The 16,542-nt window shown below is 43.1% G+C and overlaps 1 protein-coding gene across 1 annotated transcript in view; it reads left to right on the top strand.

The window, feature by feature from the left end:
* LOC105028040 (venom phosphodiesterase 1) overlaps positions 1–16,542 on the top strand; it is a 29,031-nt gene that overhangs the window by 2,320 nt on the left and 10,169 nt on the right. Inside the window, exons 2-18 of the mRNA XM_010900478.4 lie at positions 1,520–1,607; positions 1,841–1,972; positions 7,434–7,559; positions 7,697–7,757; positions 7,887–7,984; positions 8,108–8,187; positions 10,476–10,595; positions 10,848–10,957; positions 11,041–11,106; positions 11,283–11,355; positions 12,022–12,130; positions 12,568–12,696; positions 12,781–12,812; positions 13,076–13,203; positions 13,818–13,887; positions 14,045–14,132; positions 15,453–15,625. Coding sequence (XP_010898780.1) covers positions 1,520–1,607; positions 1,841–1,972; positions 7,434–7,559; positions 7,697–7,757; positions 7,887–7,984; positions 8,108–8,187; positions 10,476–10,595; positions 10,848–10,957; positions 11,041–11,106; positions 11,283–11,355; positions 12,022–12,130; positions 12,568–12,696; positions 12,781–12,812; positions 13,076–13,203; positions 13,818–13,887; positions 14,045–14,132; positions 15,453–15,625 — 1,683 coding nt within the window. The remainder of the gene's footprint in view (positions 1–1,519; positions 1,608–1,840; positions 1,973–7,433; positions 7,560–7,696; positions 7,758–7,886; positions 7,985–8,107; positions 8,188–10,475; positions 10,596–10,847; positions 10,958–11,040; positions 11,107–11,282; positions 11,356–12,021; positions 12,131–12,567; positions 12,697–12,780; positions 12,813–13,075; positions 13,204–13,817; positions 13,888–14,044; positions 14,133–15,452; positions 15,626–16,542) is intronic.

The following is a 16,542-nucleotide window of genomic DNA, read 5'->3' as shown; positions in this document are numbered from 1 at the left end:
CAGAGGCATGCTTCAGTAACCCGACAGTTATACCCCAGTTAACCTTTTCATGCGTGAGTTTCAAATATCCCTCAATGGCCCCCAGAGTGAGTTTTTTTGCATGTGTTTTCCAGAATATGATTATAATGTCACAATACATTTCATCTGCAGCTTCCCAAAAACACCACACTGCTTACTAGTTATGCATCAGATTTTTTATTTCAATTATATTAGCAAACCCCTACCGGTAGTAAATGTTAAAAATTCATATTGAATAATTATTGACCAATCTCAAAAATGCTGTCCTTTTTCTAAAGATTGCGGCGCAAAAGATACAGACACACTTCACTTGTATCAATAAAACACGCTAACTATCAGGCAATAGTTGCTAAAATGCATTCTTGCATTTAGCAATGGACAAATATGATTTTTTAAGATTATGTTGAGATTTTTTCTCAAGAACAATTCCTGATAACAAAAGTAGTGCTGCAATGCTGTTTTAGTTTGCGCCATCGGTTCGGTACTAGATCTGCCAATTGAGATATTGTGTGTGAACCCTACCAACATAAAAACAAACTGTCTGGATTAAACCCACGTTAGCTACGTCCACTGAGTGCCGTTCAGACGGTTGACATGAACAGTCACCCTGCCAGATAAGGAACACTACATACATTGCATTGCAAGCTTCTCTCATTGACTCGAATTCAAAGAGCTGCAAGCACTGATTGATGTGTAACTGTAGCTAGCTAGCAAACGTCAGCTAACAGCTAGCTAACAAAGTGTGACCTATAATTCAGTGCAGTGAAAATGAAGATTGGTGACGGTTCTAAATGTGTCTTATTGTATTGAGCAGTCGAAGTAAAACTAGTTACTGAAAGTCAGCGACCAATAAAAGACTCCCTCAGATTCCCACACACGCACTGTAGTTCTAATCACACCGGTGTGATTGTATGTTTCAGGGACTACTCTAGACGGATCACACCGGTGTGATTGTATGTTTCAGGGACCACTCTAGACGGATCACACCGGTGTGATTGTATGTTTCAGGGACCACTCTAGACGGATCACACCGGTGTGATTGTATGTTTCAGGGACCACTCTAGACGGATCACACCGGTGTGATTGTTTGTTTCAGGGACCACTCTAGACGGACCACACCGGTGTGATTGTATGTTTCAGGGACCACTCTAGACGGATCACACCGGTGTGATTGTTTGTTTCAGGGACCACTCTAGACGGATCACACCGGTGTGATTGTATGTTTCAGGGACCACTCTAGATGGATCACACTGGTGTGAAAGTTTCTGTGCCAAAAAAACATAAAGTAGCGTTTAAGAAAAAGTGTGTGTTTAAGAAAAATCTTATAATAAAATTATAAGCACATTTCTTTTACTGGTAACCACAAAATCTTGCCATGAAAAGATAATCATACACAGTGTGTAAACAAAGCAGTAAAAACTGATTTTACAATTGTTGATAATTGTTGATGTGTTAATATTTGGTGACGTATTGATGATATTTGGTGTGATACCGTGTGTAGATCGGTGCTTTGGCTATCTCCATTGTCATCATCATCCTGGGGCTTGGACTGGGGCTCGGAATGCAAGTACGAGACTGTCAAAACAAAGGTACAACATTTCTTACTGGTGCAATTTCTATAATACAAGCTCTTAACAGAACCATATTTTGTATAATTACAACCATCAGTGATATTTGATATCACTTCCAAGAAATTAATTCTTACAAAATCAAATTGGCCCAGATTAGGCCTGCTAGACCCTATTAACGCAGGTCTGTGATAAACAATGATTCCAGCCTGTACATTCACTAGATGTGCTGGGCGTGTTATCATTTGTTCCAGTGATTCCCAGTAACTGTAGGAACAGATGCTACGAGCCCTTTGACGACCAGACATCAGGCTGTCGCTGTGACATGCAGTGTGTCACCAACAACAACTGTTGCTATGATTTCCAGGACATCTGTCTCCTGCCAAGTGAGCCTATTTACTGTTCCCTTTGATAACCCGCTCAATGTCAAATCAAGTTAAATTCATAAAAAAATATTGAACCAAAGGAGGGCGGGTTAGAAGAATGGGATGCCTTATTCCTAAACATTTCTCTGAAGAACATCATATTTTATTTGAAGAATAACTACGAAATGTAACAACACATAACTCACTTTGGCAAAACATTTAACAGACACTCATATCCAGAGTGACTAAAGAGTTTTCTTAAGTTTTCATTCTTGTTTACTGTTGGTTTATGTCTCAGCCATGGAAACTGAACAACCTCTGCAAACACTTACTGTAGAGTTTTAAACCTTATATTTACCCGCAGTGCCTGTCTAGTTTCATAGTTACCATTTCTGTTGGTTGCTTATTTGCAAATGACTGAATCAGCACTAGAAATTGTTAAACGGATGTGTGCTGTATTAAATAGACAATCATATGATTACCTTTAAATGATATGCCAAGAACACCACTTGACTGCTTCAAGAAACCTTAAGAACAAAGTAAGAACCATTAAATAATCTTTTTTTTTCTATCAGTCTATGAGAGTCATAGACTGATCTCTCATCTCATCTTCATCCGCTTATCCGTATCGGGTCATGGGGGCAGCAGCTCCAGCAGGGGTCCCCAAACTTCCCTTTCCCGAGCCACATTTGCCAGCTCTGACTGGGGGATCCGAGGCGTTCCCAGGCCAGTGTCAAAATATAATCTCTCCACCTGGTCCTGGGCCTACCCCGAGGTCTCCTCCCAGCTGGACGTGCCTGGAACACCTCCCTAGGGAGACTTCCTGGGGGCATCCTTACCAGATGCCCGAACCACCTCAACTGGCTCCTTTCGATGCAAAGGAGCAGCGGCTCTACTCCAAGTTCCTCACGGATGGCTGAGGTTCTCACCCTATCCCTAAGGGAAAAGCCAGCCATCCTTCTGAGAAAACCCATTTCAGCCGCTTGTACTCGCGATCTTGTTCTGACCCAGCCTTGATGACCATAGGTGAGAGTTGGAAGGAAAATTGACCAGTATATCGAGAGCTTTGCCTTCCGGCTCAGCTCTCTTTTTGTCACAATGGTGCGGTAAAGCGAATGCAATACTGCCCCTGCTGCTCCAATTCTCCGGCCAATCTCCTGCTCCATTGTCCCCTCACTCGCGAACAAGACCCCGAGATACTTGAACTCCTTAACTTGGGGTAGATTTAGAGGTGCTAATCCTCATCCCAACCGCTTCGCTCTCGGATGCGAACCGGTCCAGTGACTGCTGAAGGTCACAGACCGTTGATGCCATCAGGACCACATCATCCGCACAAAGCATCGATGAGATCCCCAGGGCACCGAACTCCAACCCCTCCCCACCCCGACTATGCCTCGATATCCTGTCCATAAAAGTTACAAACAGGATTGGTGACAAAGCACAGCCCTGGCGGAGGCCAACCCCCACCTGGGACGAGTCCGACTTACTACCGAGAACCCGAACACAGCTCTCACTTTGGACGTACAGGGATTGGATAGCCCTCAAAAGGGACCTCCTCACCCCATACTCCCGCAGCACCTCCCGCAGTATCTCCCGGGGGACCCAGTCATACGCCTTCTCCAGATCCACAAAACACATGTAGACAGGATGGGCATATTCCCAGGCCCCCTCCAGGATCCTTGCAAGAGTAAATAGCTGGTCGGTTGTTCCGCGACCAGGACGGAATCCGCATTGTTCCTCTTCAATCTGAGGTTCGACTATCTGCCGAACCCTCCTTTCCAGTACCTTTGAGTAGACTTTCCAAGGGAGGCTGAGAAGTGTGATACCCTTGTAATTGGCACACACCCTCTGGTCCCCCTTTTTGAACAGGGGAACCACCACCCCGATCCGCCACTCCTTAGGCACTTTCCCCGACTTCCACGCAATGTTGAAGAGGCGTGTCATCCAAGACATCCCCTCCACACCCAAAGCTTTCAACATTTCGGGACGGATCTCATCAATCCCCAGAGCTTTGCCACTGTGGAGTTGTTTGACTACCTCAGTGACTTCTGCCATGGAGATTGACGATGCTTCCCCATCAGCCTCCAGCTCTGCCTCCACTAAAGAGGGTGTGTTAGTGGGATTTAGGAGTTCCTCAAATTGTTCCTTCCATCGCCCAATTACCTCCTCAGTTGAGTGTCCCATCCTTACTGTACACAGCTTGAATAGTTCCCCGTTTTCCCCTCCTGAGGTGGCGGACGGTTTTCCAGAAACACCTTGGTGCAGACCGAAAGTCCTTCTCCATGGCTTCCCCAAACTCCTCCCACACCCGCTGTTTTGCCTCTTTCACAGCAGAGGTCGCAGCCCTTCGGGTCTGTTGGTACACTGCAACCTTCTCCTGAGTCATATCCCAGAAGGCCTCCTTCTTCAGTCGGACGGCTTCCCTGACCACCGGTGTCCCCCGGGGTGTTCGAGGGTTACCGCCCCTTGATGCACCTAAGACCTTTAGACCACCGCTCCCCGCCTCCGTTTCGGCAACGGAGGTTTTGAACATCGACCACTCAGGTTCAATGCCACCAACCTCCACAGGGATGCCAGAAAAGCTCCGCCGGAGGTGTGAGTTGAAGATTTTTCGGACAGGGGCCTCCTCCAGACGTTCCCAGTTCACACGCACTACCCGTTTGGGTTTTCCCGGTCTGTCCAGAGTCTTCCCCCACCCCCTGACCCAACTCACCACCAGATGGTGATCGGTTGATAGCTCCGCCCCTCTCTTTACCCGAGTGTCCAAAACATGCAGCCTCAGATCCGATGACACGATCACAAAATCAATCAATGACCTTCGGCCTAGGGTGCTCTGGTACCACGTACACATGAGCATCCTTATGTTCGAACATGGTGTTCGTTATAGATAATCCATGACTAGCACCGAACTCTAACAACAAACGACCACTCGAGTTCAGATCAGGGAGGCTGTTCCTCCCTATCACGCTTCTCCAGGTGTCTCCATCATTGCCCACGTGTGCGTTGAAGTCCCCCTGCAGAACTATGGAGTCTCCTACTGGAGCCCCATACAGGACTCCATTCAGGGTCTCCAAGAAGGCCAAGTACTCCGAACTGCTGTTCGAGGCATATGCACAAACAACAGTCAGAGATTCCCCCCCACAACCCATAGGCGTAGGGAGGCGACCCTCTCATCCACTGGGGTAAACTCCAACATAGCGGCACTCAGCCGGGGGCTTGTGAGTATCCCAACCCCCAACCGGCGCCTCACACCCTGGGCAACTGCAGAGAAGAATAAAGTCCATTCCCTATCCAGGAGTACGGTTCCAGAACCGAGACTGTGAGTGGATGTAAGCCCCACCAGATCTAACTGATAGCGCTCCACCTCCCTCACAAGTTCCGGCTCCTTCCCCCACAGAGAGGTGACGTTCCACGTCCCCAGAGCCAGCCCCTGCCGCCCGGGTCTGGTCCGTCGAGGCCCCTGGCCTTCACTGCCACCCATATGGCAGCGCACCCGACCCCAGCAGTTCCTCCCATGAGTGGTGGGCCCATAGGATGGAGAGGGGGGTGCCACGTTGCTTTTTCTGGCTATGCCCGACCGGGCTCCGTGGCAAACCCTGCTACCAGGTGCTCGTCGGCGAGCCCTCCCTCTGGGCTTGGCTCCAGACGGGGGCCCCGGGCTTCCTACGGGCAGGGTAACTCCTCCTCTTCCTCGTTTTAACATGGAGTATATTTGAACCATTCTTAGTCTGGCTCCTCCCCTGAGACCACTTTGCCATGGGAAACCCTACCAGGAGCACTAAGGCCCGGACAACACAGCCCTCAGGTTCATAGGAACACACAAACCTCTTCACCACGATAAGGTGATGGCTCCCAGAGAAGTCATAGACTGATATGAAACACTTTTCAAAAGATGGGGTTATTGTATTTAATGTAACAGTGTCTTTTATGATGACATGATCTTAGTTAGGACAAGTGGGGTTCAAATCTAACGGGGTTTATTTAGCTTCTGTTTATAAAGCTGAGCTCTGATGATGGGATTGGATCAGCTTTAATTTGAGGGTATTCACAAACAAATTGGAGGAAGGGTTTAGGAATTACAGCTTTTTAATATGTAGCCCCCTCTTTTTCAAGGGACCAAAGTAATTGGACCGTTGACTCAAAAGCTTTTTTATGGACAGGTGTGGGCTATTCCTTTGTTATTTCTTCATCAATTAAGCAGGTAAAGGTTCTTTAGTTGATTCCATGTTGTGAACCCACAACATGCAGTCAAAGGAGCTCTCAGTGCCAGTGACGCAGGGCATCCTTAGGATGCAAAACAAAAAATATTTATCAGAGAGATAACAGGAACATTAACTCCTAATCAACAGTTTGGTACATTCTGAGAAAAAAAGGCCTGGAAGTCCACAGAAGACAACAGTGGTGGATGATCATAGTATACTTTCCATGGTAAAGAAAAACTCCTTCACAACATCCAGCCAAGTGAAGAATGATCTCCAGGAGGTAGGTATATCATTATCCAAGTCTACTATAAAGAGAATACTTTACGAGAGCAAATACAGATGGCCTCAAGAATAGAAAGGCCAGATTTCGCCAAAAAACACCTGAAAAGCCAGCCCAGTTCTTAAACAGCATTCTTTGGACAGAAGAAACTAAGATCAACCTGTACCAGAATGATGGGAAGAACAAAGTATGGAGAAGGCTTGGAATGGCTCATGATTCTAAGCATACCACATCATCTGTAAAACACAGTGGAGGCAGTGTGATGGCATGGGTATGCATGGCTTCCAATGGCACTGGGTCACTAGTGTTTATTGATGATGTGACAGAAGCAGCTGGATGAATTCTGAAGTGTATAGGGATATATTGTCTGCTCAGATTCAGCCGAATTCAGCAAAGTTGATTGGAAGGCCAGTTGATTGGGTGATTGGATGGTCATTGCTTAATTAATTGGGCAATGACCCAAAACATACTGCATAAGCCACCCACACGTTTTTATGGCAAAGAAGTTTAATATTCTGCAATGGTCAAGTCAATCACATGATCTCAACTCGATTAAGCATGAATTTCACTTACTGAAGACAAAACTTAAGGCATAAAGACTCACGAACAAGCAACATCTGAAGAAAGCTGCAGTAAAGCATCACAAATGAGGAAACGTCACGTTTGGTGAGACTTCAAGCAGTCATCACCTGCACAGGATTCTTGACAATGTATTAAAAATGAACTTTTTAATTATTATAACTGGAATGTGTATGAAAATAGTTGCAATTCCTAAACATTTCATATTTTTGTGCTAAGCATTGAATTAAAGCTGAATGTCTGCACTTCAATTGCATCTCGGTTGTTGCATTTGAAATCCATTGGGATGGTGTGCAGAGACAATATTATGAAAATTGTGTCAGTGTCCAAATATTTATGGACCTAACTCTATGTCATTCTTGGTGCAAATGTGTGCTTATTATGCTTTAGCTAGTGTCTCCACTTTTACTTGATCCAAAAGCTCAACAATGGGAGTGTACGAAACTGCGCTGTGGAGAAAAGAGGTTGACGAAGAGCAGATGTCACTGCTCTGATGACTGCATGGAACATGGGGACTGTTGCACCAACTTCAAACATGTCTGTCAAGGTAAGCAAAAAGTTGTAGCGGAAGTGAAGTAAATACTTGTACTGTACATACACATTTGGTGCACTAAGTACTTGTTGTGGAGAAACACAAAGTGAAACTGAAAGTGATCATTTTCTTATGTTTTCCCATAAATTAAGGAGAAACCGAATGGGTGGCTGATAAATGTGTGGATCTGGCGAGGCCAAACTGTACAGCGAGGTACATTTTATTACCAAAAACAATGCCAATATTTCCATTAAAGCTATTCCAATGTCCAAATTAAACTAAATGCAAAATGTAATGTTATGTACAGAATTATCCATGCTTTCATTTTTTGTTCACTCTTAGCTTTAAAAAGCAGCCTTTGCTCCTCATCTCACTGGACGGCTTGAGAGCAGAATATCAACAAACATGGAGTCATCTGATCCCTGTCTTAGACAAACTGAGTGAGTGTCCTGAATCTTTTTGTTAGACGTGTTTATAATGACTCCATCACTGTGAAACTCCCCTACCTACTAATGAACGTGCACCAGAAACACTTAATTGAATTATCCTCATCCCTCTTTCAGGAACCTGTGGCACCTCTGCTCCTTTCATGCAGCCTGTGTTCCCAAGCAAGACCTTCCCCAATCACTACACAATAGTCACGGTGAGCCTCACAAATATCCTCACCAGGGGATGATTTTGGGGGAGTATGTGTAATAGGCAAGACAAGACTCCTGTAGATGAGGAATTGGGCGTTGGGTTGATGACCAGGGGAGTGCAGGAAAGGGGTGTTGGGTCGGTTGCAGCTAGTAGAGGTTTAGTAATGGTTTGGGAGGCGAGAGGAAGCAAGCTTGACAAGCATGTTTAACTAATATGTCCTGAGTCCAAAACAATCTGTTGTGTTAGAGAGGAGGCACCGTTTTTTAGGTTTCCAGAATTTAGACGGATTCCCCTTAAACTGTTTAATTGTGGTTTGGTAACAGTTTGCTTGGATCTGTAGATGTTTCACAAATCACCATTAAAATGTGAATTATCTATTAACACTAGCCCTAACCTTAAACCTCATATCTCGAACCTTAACCCTTACACCAACACTTATTCTAAGCCTAATATTAACCTTAGCAAGCACTTTTGAATGTTTGTAAATAGTATGACTATCTACGATAGTAGCGCATCTACAGCTGTTTATTTTGACTACCTAACTTTAGTGTAATCAAACTGTTGTTTCCAGAAAGTGTCAAATTTGTGTACAAAATTTACCTCCACGGGTTTGCAGTAGTCCTGAGGCCATGGGAAGGCGGTGGTCCCAAGTGAACTGTTGTTTTGCGGCGCTGGATGTTTGTAACACAGGGTTTTTGCCCGCCGGGGCTGCAGTATTCCTCACCATCGAAATTCCTTGAAAGATAGCTTATAAATGTGTAGAGTAAAGCCTCCCTTTTCCACGTCCTATCCTAGACTTGCGCTGGTCAGTGTGAGCCAGCATATTCAGACAACCGGTCCAGCCCGCACAAAGTTTGGGAACGCCCTTTTGTTGTATCAAAAAAGATGTGATCCTCATGTACTGTACGGTTCTGACTCAAAAGTCAGAAAAGTATTTGTGGTATCTTTTTTTCACGGCTCTTCTAAATCCTGGGTAGCTCTTCTGAATCCTGGGTAGCTCTTCTGAATCCTGGGTAGCTCTTCTGAATCCTGGGTAGCTCTTCTGAATCCTGGGTAGCTCTTCTGAATTCTGCAGTGGCAGTTGGAGATGTTCTATGCTTATGGCTTCTGCGGCCCAGGACATTCCTCCAAGGCTCAGGCTAGGGAAGCACTGGCTAGTCGACCAGTGAGAGACGGCAACTAGAGACCAAATATAGTGTGATGCGAAGTCATGGAACTGTATTTAAGAGAATGTATGGGAAACCCAGTATTCTCAATTTGGAATACACACAGCCAAGCTTTCTTTCATGGCCTTCTAGAAGTATATCACCCGCCCTTTTCCCTTTGATGTTACAGCTTGTTTGATGCAGTTGTCTGTTTTGTTCAGGACACATCTGTTTTATCTTTAGACCTGTGGAAGTGGCCATGATGTCAAAGACATATTTACACTTTTTAAGTTGATTTATTTATATTTAATGGGGCCATACACATTTTATTGCACTACTAGTATAAATACAAGCATAAATGACCCTGAAGACATCTGCAATTCATGTTTTAAGCAAATTTTACCAAAAAAAATATTCAACAACATTGTTCAGAATGCCTGGGATATTCCCCATTTAAACTTTCTTAGTTTTCATTGATGGGTGTAACACTTGTCGTGGTGTAGCGTTGGAGGAACCAGGCGCAGGCAGAGATCACGTTCGTTGGTTTATTAAAACAACAAACAACAAACCGAACACGAACGGAAAACAATAACTACTCTACTGAATGAAAATAAAGTGCGCAACAATGCGACTTAACAACTAGCATACAAACAGTAGCACAAACAACACTCACCAGCATACAAACAGTAGCACAAACAACACTCACCAGCATACAGACAGCGACAGCAACAATGATCCACAATGTGGGGCGCAGAGGGGAAACATATATACACATACAAACGAGCTAGATTGGGACCTGGTGTGGAAGATTGGAAACATGTGACAGTCCGGGATGTGTTCGTGAGATATGGGAACTTGTGATAATATGGCACGGTGGCGCTGCTGCTCACCGCACCATGACAATGGGTTTCCTCATACTCACATAAGTCCCAATGTCCAATGCTGCTGCTTGCTTAGTAGCATGCACCTGAAAATTGACTGAAAACAGAAAAAACGACACTCTCTTACCAGACATTTTAAATAATAGTTTGTGTAAATACTCAAACTTTACTGCAACAAAATAGTATTCTGTGTTTGTAGGAAAATGGTTGGGGCGGAGCAATTCAGATTACTATTTCACTTAATTTTCGCTGTCTGTCTTCTTCAGGGTATGTACACCGAGTCCCACGGTCTGATTGACAACAACATGTACGACCCTGTGTTTGATGCTTCCTTTAGTCTCTCCAACGAAGAGAAGTCCAACCCAAGATGGTACCTGGGTCAGCCTGTGAGCCCCACCTCTGCTTTCTGATAGATTACAATATATTTGTCACTTTGACTTTCCCACAGTCTCATATTTCTTGATGAATGTCTACGTTTCATCATGGCCTTGATGAAGTGAGACAGATTACATTATTTTTTGTTAATTTACTTGTGTTACTGTTTTTCACAGAACTACACTCACATCCCAGTAGAAAGTTTCTAGCTGGATTGAAAAAAAAACTGTGATTTGAGATGTCACATTAACTTTTATATTTAGATCTGGCACACTGCAAGTTACCAAGGACTGAAATCTGGAACCTATTTCTGGCCAGGCTCAGATGTCAAAATCAATGGTAGTTTCCCGGACATCAGCGTAGAGTTTAACAGGTAATATGGCCAGGAATCTTGTTTCTCAGATATTTATAGGACTTAATTGGCTTTTATGATAAACAGTTTTTTTTGCATATCAGCAAAATACCTTTTGAGGAAAGGGTCTTCTCAATCCTGAAGTGGCTACAGTTGCCAGAGAAAGAGAGGTACAGTTGGTCATCCATCTTACTATCATTTAAAAAGATAAATGCATTCCAGCCTAATTTATGCCTTTAGTAAGCATGAAAAGCTTGCTTATCATGAATTCCCCGGTAACTGTTTAGCCTAAAGTGATGAAATGCATGGATTATTATTTCATGTTGTATACCACTTGGCTCTGCAGGCCAGATTTCTTCACTTTGTACCTGGAGGAGCCAGACAAGTCAGGACACTCCTTTGGTCCCGTCAGTGGAGGGGTAAGGACATGTTGAAGATTTGAAGTTATACACAGACACCAAGGATTTCCTGATTTAGTGTGGTCTTTAATTTTTACATAACACATGGAGATGATATGTGGATGCTAAGCCGGTTAGACTGACCAGTACTGGGGTAGAATATTTGTAAATGTTTTTTTTCAATAATTTTTGCCTATTTTCATTCATTGCTGTTGACGTCCCTGTGTTTAGGTTAGGGATGTTTTGAAATGTATCTATGTTTTTGTTCTCACATATGCTTTTAAAACCTCCTTTTTTATGCAACATCTGTTGTGCTGTATAGACAAGGTGGTGAAGGTGGTATAAATCCTTGATGCTAATTGGCTGGAAGTTGTGCTATATAGTAATAATTTTGAGACCATAAACCTTGGGAATGTCTTACACAAGGCCCCTTCAAATCGGTTGCCTTGTTAATAACTGAAAACATATTGTTACATCCCAATGCAAAGTTATGACCTAATGACTTTTAATACCTCAAAGAGATAATTATATTGACATTTGGTTTTACATTGTCAGACATAAATCCAAGTGAACACACATCAAGTCTTTTTTTAAATAGGGTGGTTCCTAAAATCAGTCCAGGGTTTAATGGTGTACACAGTGCCATTAATTCATTGAATACTTGTAAGTATTGTTGTTGCATTTCAGTTGATCGAGGCTCTGATAGGAGTGGACAAGATCATTGGACAACTGATGAATGGACTCAAACAGTTGAACCTGCATAACTGTATCAACATAATTATAATAGCTGACCATGGTAGGAAGCTTATAAATCAAAGGAAGTTCAAAATATGATGACCCTCTATGACCAAAAATCTGAAATCTGGAAAGCAAATGGGCCTTCTTCTTCATCTAAACCTAGCATAGTTGAACATTTAATGTCCCTAGAATAGGGGTTCCCAAACCTTTTGGGCCAATGAAACATTTCAATATCTAAACATTCTCGCCACCCCAACCATGTGAAGAAAAATTATATAATCATTATTTTTTTTATTTGAGGCTATGAGAGTCAATTGTAAAACATTCTCCCTCGGCCCCATTTTCTTATCAGGTGGGGCCGTGAACCCTAGTTTGGGAACCTCTGCCCTAGAATAATGCAGATTTGTACATTTCAGTATTTGTGTTGAATGTTTAATAGTTATTTAATTTTCAAAAAGGTTTGTTTGGTAACTTCATCTGATACTACACCAACAGGTATGGAGGATACAAGTTGTGACAGGAAGGAAGTCCTCCAGGATCTCCTCCAGGTGGATGACGTTAGTCATTTATACGTCTACCAAGGACCATTTGGACGAATTAGATCAGATAAAAAAAATCAACCATGTGAGTGCAAGACCAAAGATGTACAAAATTGTCTTTATTTTAAATTTCAATGAAAATTACTGACATTGTTGTTTCATTTGATAGTGGACTCGGCTAGCCTGGTAGCCAACATGACGGTGAGCAATAAGCTATGATGGAATAGTAAACTTGATTTAAACTAGCCATTAGTGCCTCTGTAACATACTTCTCCAATTAAGAGGTTATTGAATGTTGAGGCACTACTGAAGATTACATTTGGTCTGTGTTCAGTTCGCAGTATAATCTGCCAGTATGCTAAATGAAAAACACTCATTCTGAAAATGTTGTTTTATCCCTAATGTCCTTCAAAAACACCTAAGTTTTATTTTAAATACTTCCTAATTTCATCTTGGGATCCCAGTGCAAAAAGAACGATCAGAAGATCAAAGCTTACCTGAAGAACAATCTGCCCAAACGGTTTCACTACGCAAACAGTAGACGGATCGAGGACGTCAGTGTGTTAGTTAATCCAGGATGGCTGTTCGAGAGGTACCAATTTTTGAGACTCTTCGTAAACATACCCATCATGTGGATTTTAGTGGGACACAATAGAGCAAAATGTTGGCTTCAGATACAGTATGTGCAATGTTATGTCGTAGATTCTCAGTCTTTGACCTTCTGATATATCTATGTTATGTTGTAGATTCCCGGGGTATTTGACCTTCTGATATGTCTATGTTATGTTGTAGATTCCCGGGGTATTTGACCTTCTGATATGTATATGTTACGTTGAAGGTTCCCGGGGACTTTGACCTTCTGATATGTATATGTTACGTTGTAGGTTCCCGGGGTATTTTACCTTCTGATATGTCTATGTTATGTTGTAGATTCCCGGGGTATTTGACCTTCTGATATGTATATGTTACATTGAAGGTTCCCGGGGACTTTGACCTTCTGATATGTATATGTTACGTTGTAGGTTCCCGGGGTATTTTACCTTCTGATATGTCTATGTTATGTTGTAGATTCCCGGGGTATTTGACCTTCTGATATGTCTATGTTATGTTGTAGATTCCCGGGGTATTTGACCTTCTGATATATATATGTTACGTTGAAGGTTCCCGGGGACTTTGACCTTCTGATATGTATATGTTACGTTGTAGGTTCCCGGGGTCTTTGACCTTTTGTGCAGGTGCAGATCATGGGTATGACAATGATGATCCTGACATGCATGTAAGTGGCAACTGGATAAGAATAATTTTGTTCGTAAATCCATATTTGCTCTTTCTGTTATAGCTTTTTAAAATATATTGTTTTATTGGTTTTTTTGGGGGATATCTGAAACCAGAAATGAATTAAAATCATCCTCAAATCTTACTATTTTCCTCAGGCCATGTTCTTAAGCTATGGACCCAAGTTTCATTACAAAACCGAAATAGAACCATTCTCCAACATTGAGCTCTACAATCTCATGTGTGGTGAGTAGTTCACATAAAAATATGCTGGTTGGTTTGAATGACTCAACTGCTGCGTTGCAGGCTTATGTCCACTATAGTCTAGTTGCATCATTTAGAAGTGCTGGGCTATTGATTCTTGGTGCAGGGTAATTAAAGCTAGGCTGGCGGCATGGCTAAGTAAGGACGTGGTATTCGGACTGTCATTTTTTGGCCACTTGGACATTCACAAGTTAAGTTTGGACATTGACACTTTTTAAGTTTTCACAAGGCTTTTAATGGTACAGTGGCTCTCAGAAGTATCCAGACATTAGACATTACAGACTTTTTGTGTTGGTGTCAAAAACACCTAATTAAATCATTTTGATTTCATGTTTACACAATAGATTTTGTGTAAAAAAATCGAAAAGAGGTTGAATCATTTTGAGAACTGCTGTATGAGTTCCTCATGGTATATGAATTGATAAGTAAATGAAAATAATTGTATTGTGGGTTCTGATTTGTGCTTGGGTTTTAATGTAAGATCCACCTGTGACCAAGTGTCAGCTTCCTGGGAGATTAGAAGTGGTGCATTGGTCAGATTTGATTGAGCTGTTTGTTCATATATCACCCCGCTTGACCAACCAGGAAGTTTCTAATTGGTACACATGCGCTAAGAACACATTCTCCAGCCAACAACCATGACTGGGCTCGCAGGCGCCTCACCTACTACTGTGATGGCAATTCCATCGATCGACACTCTTAAAGGAGTAAGAACAGAGATCAAATTCTCTTGGCACAATTCAACAGTTTTATTAATTATTTGCAAATAAGAGAGACGTGTCAAATGCTTACAAACATAATCATCCGAGGAGTCTCTAAAGCATTTGGAAATACATTCGATATTTATAGAGAAATGGGTGGAGATAAGAATCTGTATGGTCATACCACAAAAACAACACATGTTCCTTATCCATCCTACCTTTTGTTGTGTATCTTCCTGTATCCTATCCTAAGACCCATTGTTCTGCATCTACCCCCATCCTGCTATAGGTTTACGTTTATCACAGCACCTCATACTTCCTTTACCACAGCACAACCGACATTCTTTGTCTTATCTAAACATGGGGACTCAATACATTAATCAATAAGAATGCATTAGTTCAAGATATTTCCATAACACTACCAAGAAGCTGCGAAAGCCCGAGGTGAAAAAGCGGTCTGTCTGATGCTGTCAGGGTTCCAACATTTGGATGCAGCTACACTGCGAGACACGCATCACTCAGGGAGAAAGTGTACCCTAATTGTGATATCAGGCATGTATAGTATGTGCATTATAACACTGTTCCTGTGCAACCCTTTCAGATGTGTTGGAGATCTCCCCGTCCCCTAACAATGGAAGCCATGGCAGTATGAACCATCTCCTGAGAACTCCTTGGTATTTTCCTACCCACCCTGCCGAGGAGACAAACCCTGGGCAGTGCCCTCTGGTGACACTTGACCCTGTTGATTCCCTGAACTGCACATGCTCCTCCTTGGTAGTACCCATTACCTCTATGTATGATTGTTCTGGGTGATCTGCATTGTTTCTTAATGACGCATGTACATACAACAGTGTAATTGATTACAGAAGTGTCACTTGATTAGTAACTGTAAAGGCGCTGCTACAAAAGAGCCATCGAGTATCAGGTTTTGCACACTGAATCCATCTCACTGCTGGTACTCGTTTCTCCCAAGGAACCCCTCACCCTCGGCCACCCTTGGCTTTGTCTCCATGACCCTACCATCTCGTGGGGGAAGGGTGAACTCCTCTTCACGATCAATCTATTACCAGGTGCATCACCCCCGAAGGGTCGGGTCTAGCCACTGTCCATCCCAGAAGACGAAGCCATGAATACTTACATAGACGAGGCTCTAGCCTCGGGATCCATCTGCCCGTCTACATCTCCTGCCGCCTCCAGTCTTTCTTCGTAGGGAAAAAGGATAGAGGGCTCTGCCCGTGCATAGACTACCGCGCCCTCAATGATATCACCATCAAAAACCGATACCCTCTGCCTCCGATTCCGGCTGCTCTGGAGCAAATAGGAAAAGCCACCATGTACTCCAAACTAGACCTCAGGAGTGCTTACAATCTTATTCGCATCAGAGAAGGGGACGAATAAAAAACGGCCTTCATCATCGCTAGAGGGTACTTTGAATACCTTGTGATGCCCTACGGATTAACCAATGCCCCTGCAGTCTTTCAAGCGTTCATGAATGAGGTCTTCACGGATCTGATCTACTCCCATTCCATGTCTGATCACATCTAACATGTCCAACAAGTTCTCCAGAGACTCCAAGAACACTGTCTCTTGTTTAAAGCCAAAAAGAGTGCATTCCACGTTCCTACTGTCACCTTTCTAGGATTCGTACTTACACCTGGAGGGGTCAACATGGATGAAGGCCAGATTACAGA

The sequence above is a fragment of the Esox lucius genome, chromosome 10 (genome assembly GCF_011004845.1).
Source record: "Esox lucius isolate fEsoLuc1 chromosome 10, fEsoLuc1.pri, whole genome shotgun sequence".
Taxonomy (NCBI): Eukaryota; Metazoa; Chordata; class Actinopteri; order Esociformes; family Esocidae; genus Esox; species Esox lucius.
The sequence above is the reverse complement of the archived record's forward strand: the minus strand, read 5'-3'. Positions and strand labels throughout refer to the sequence as shown.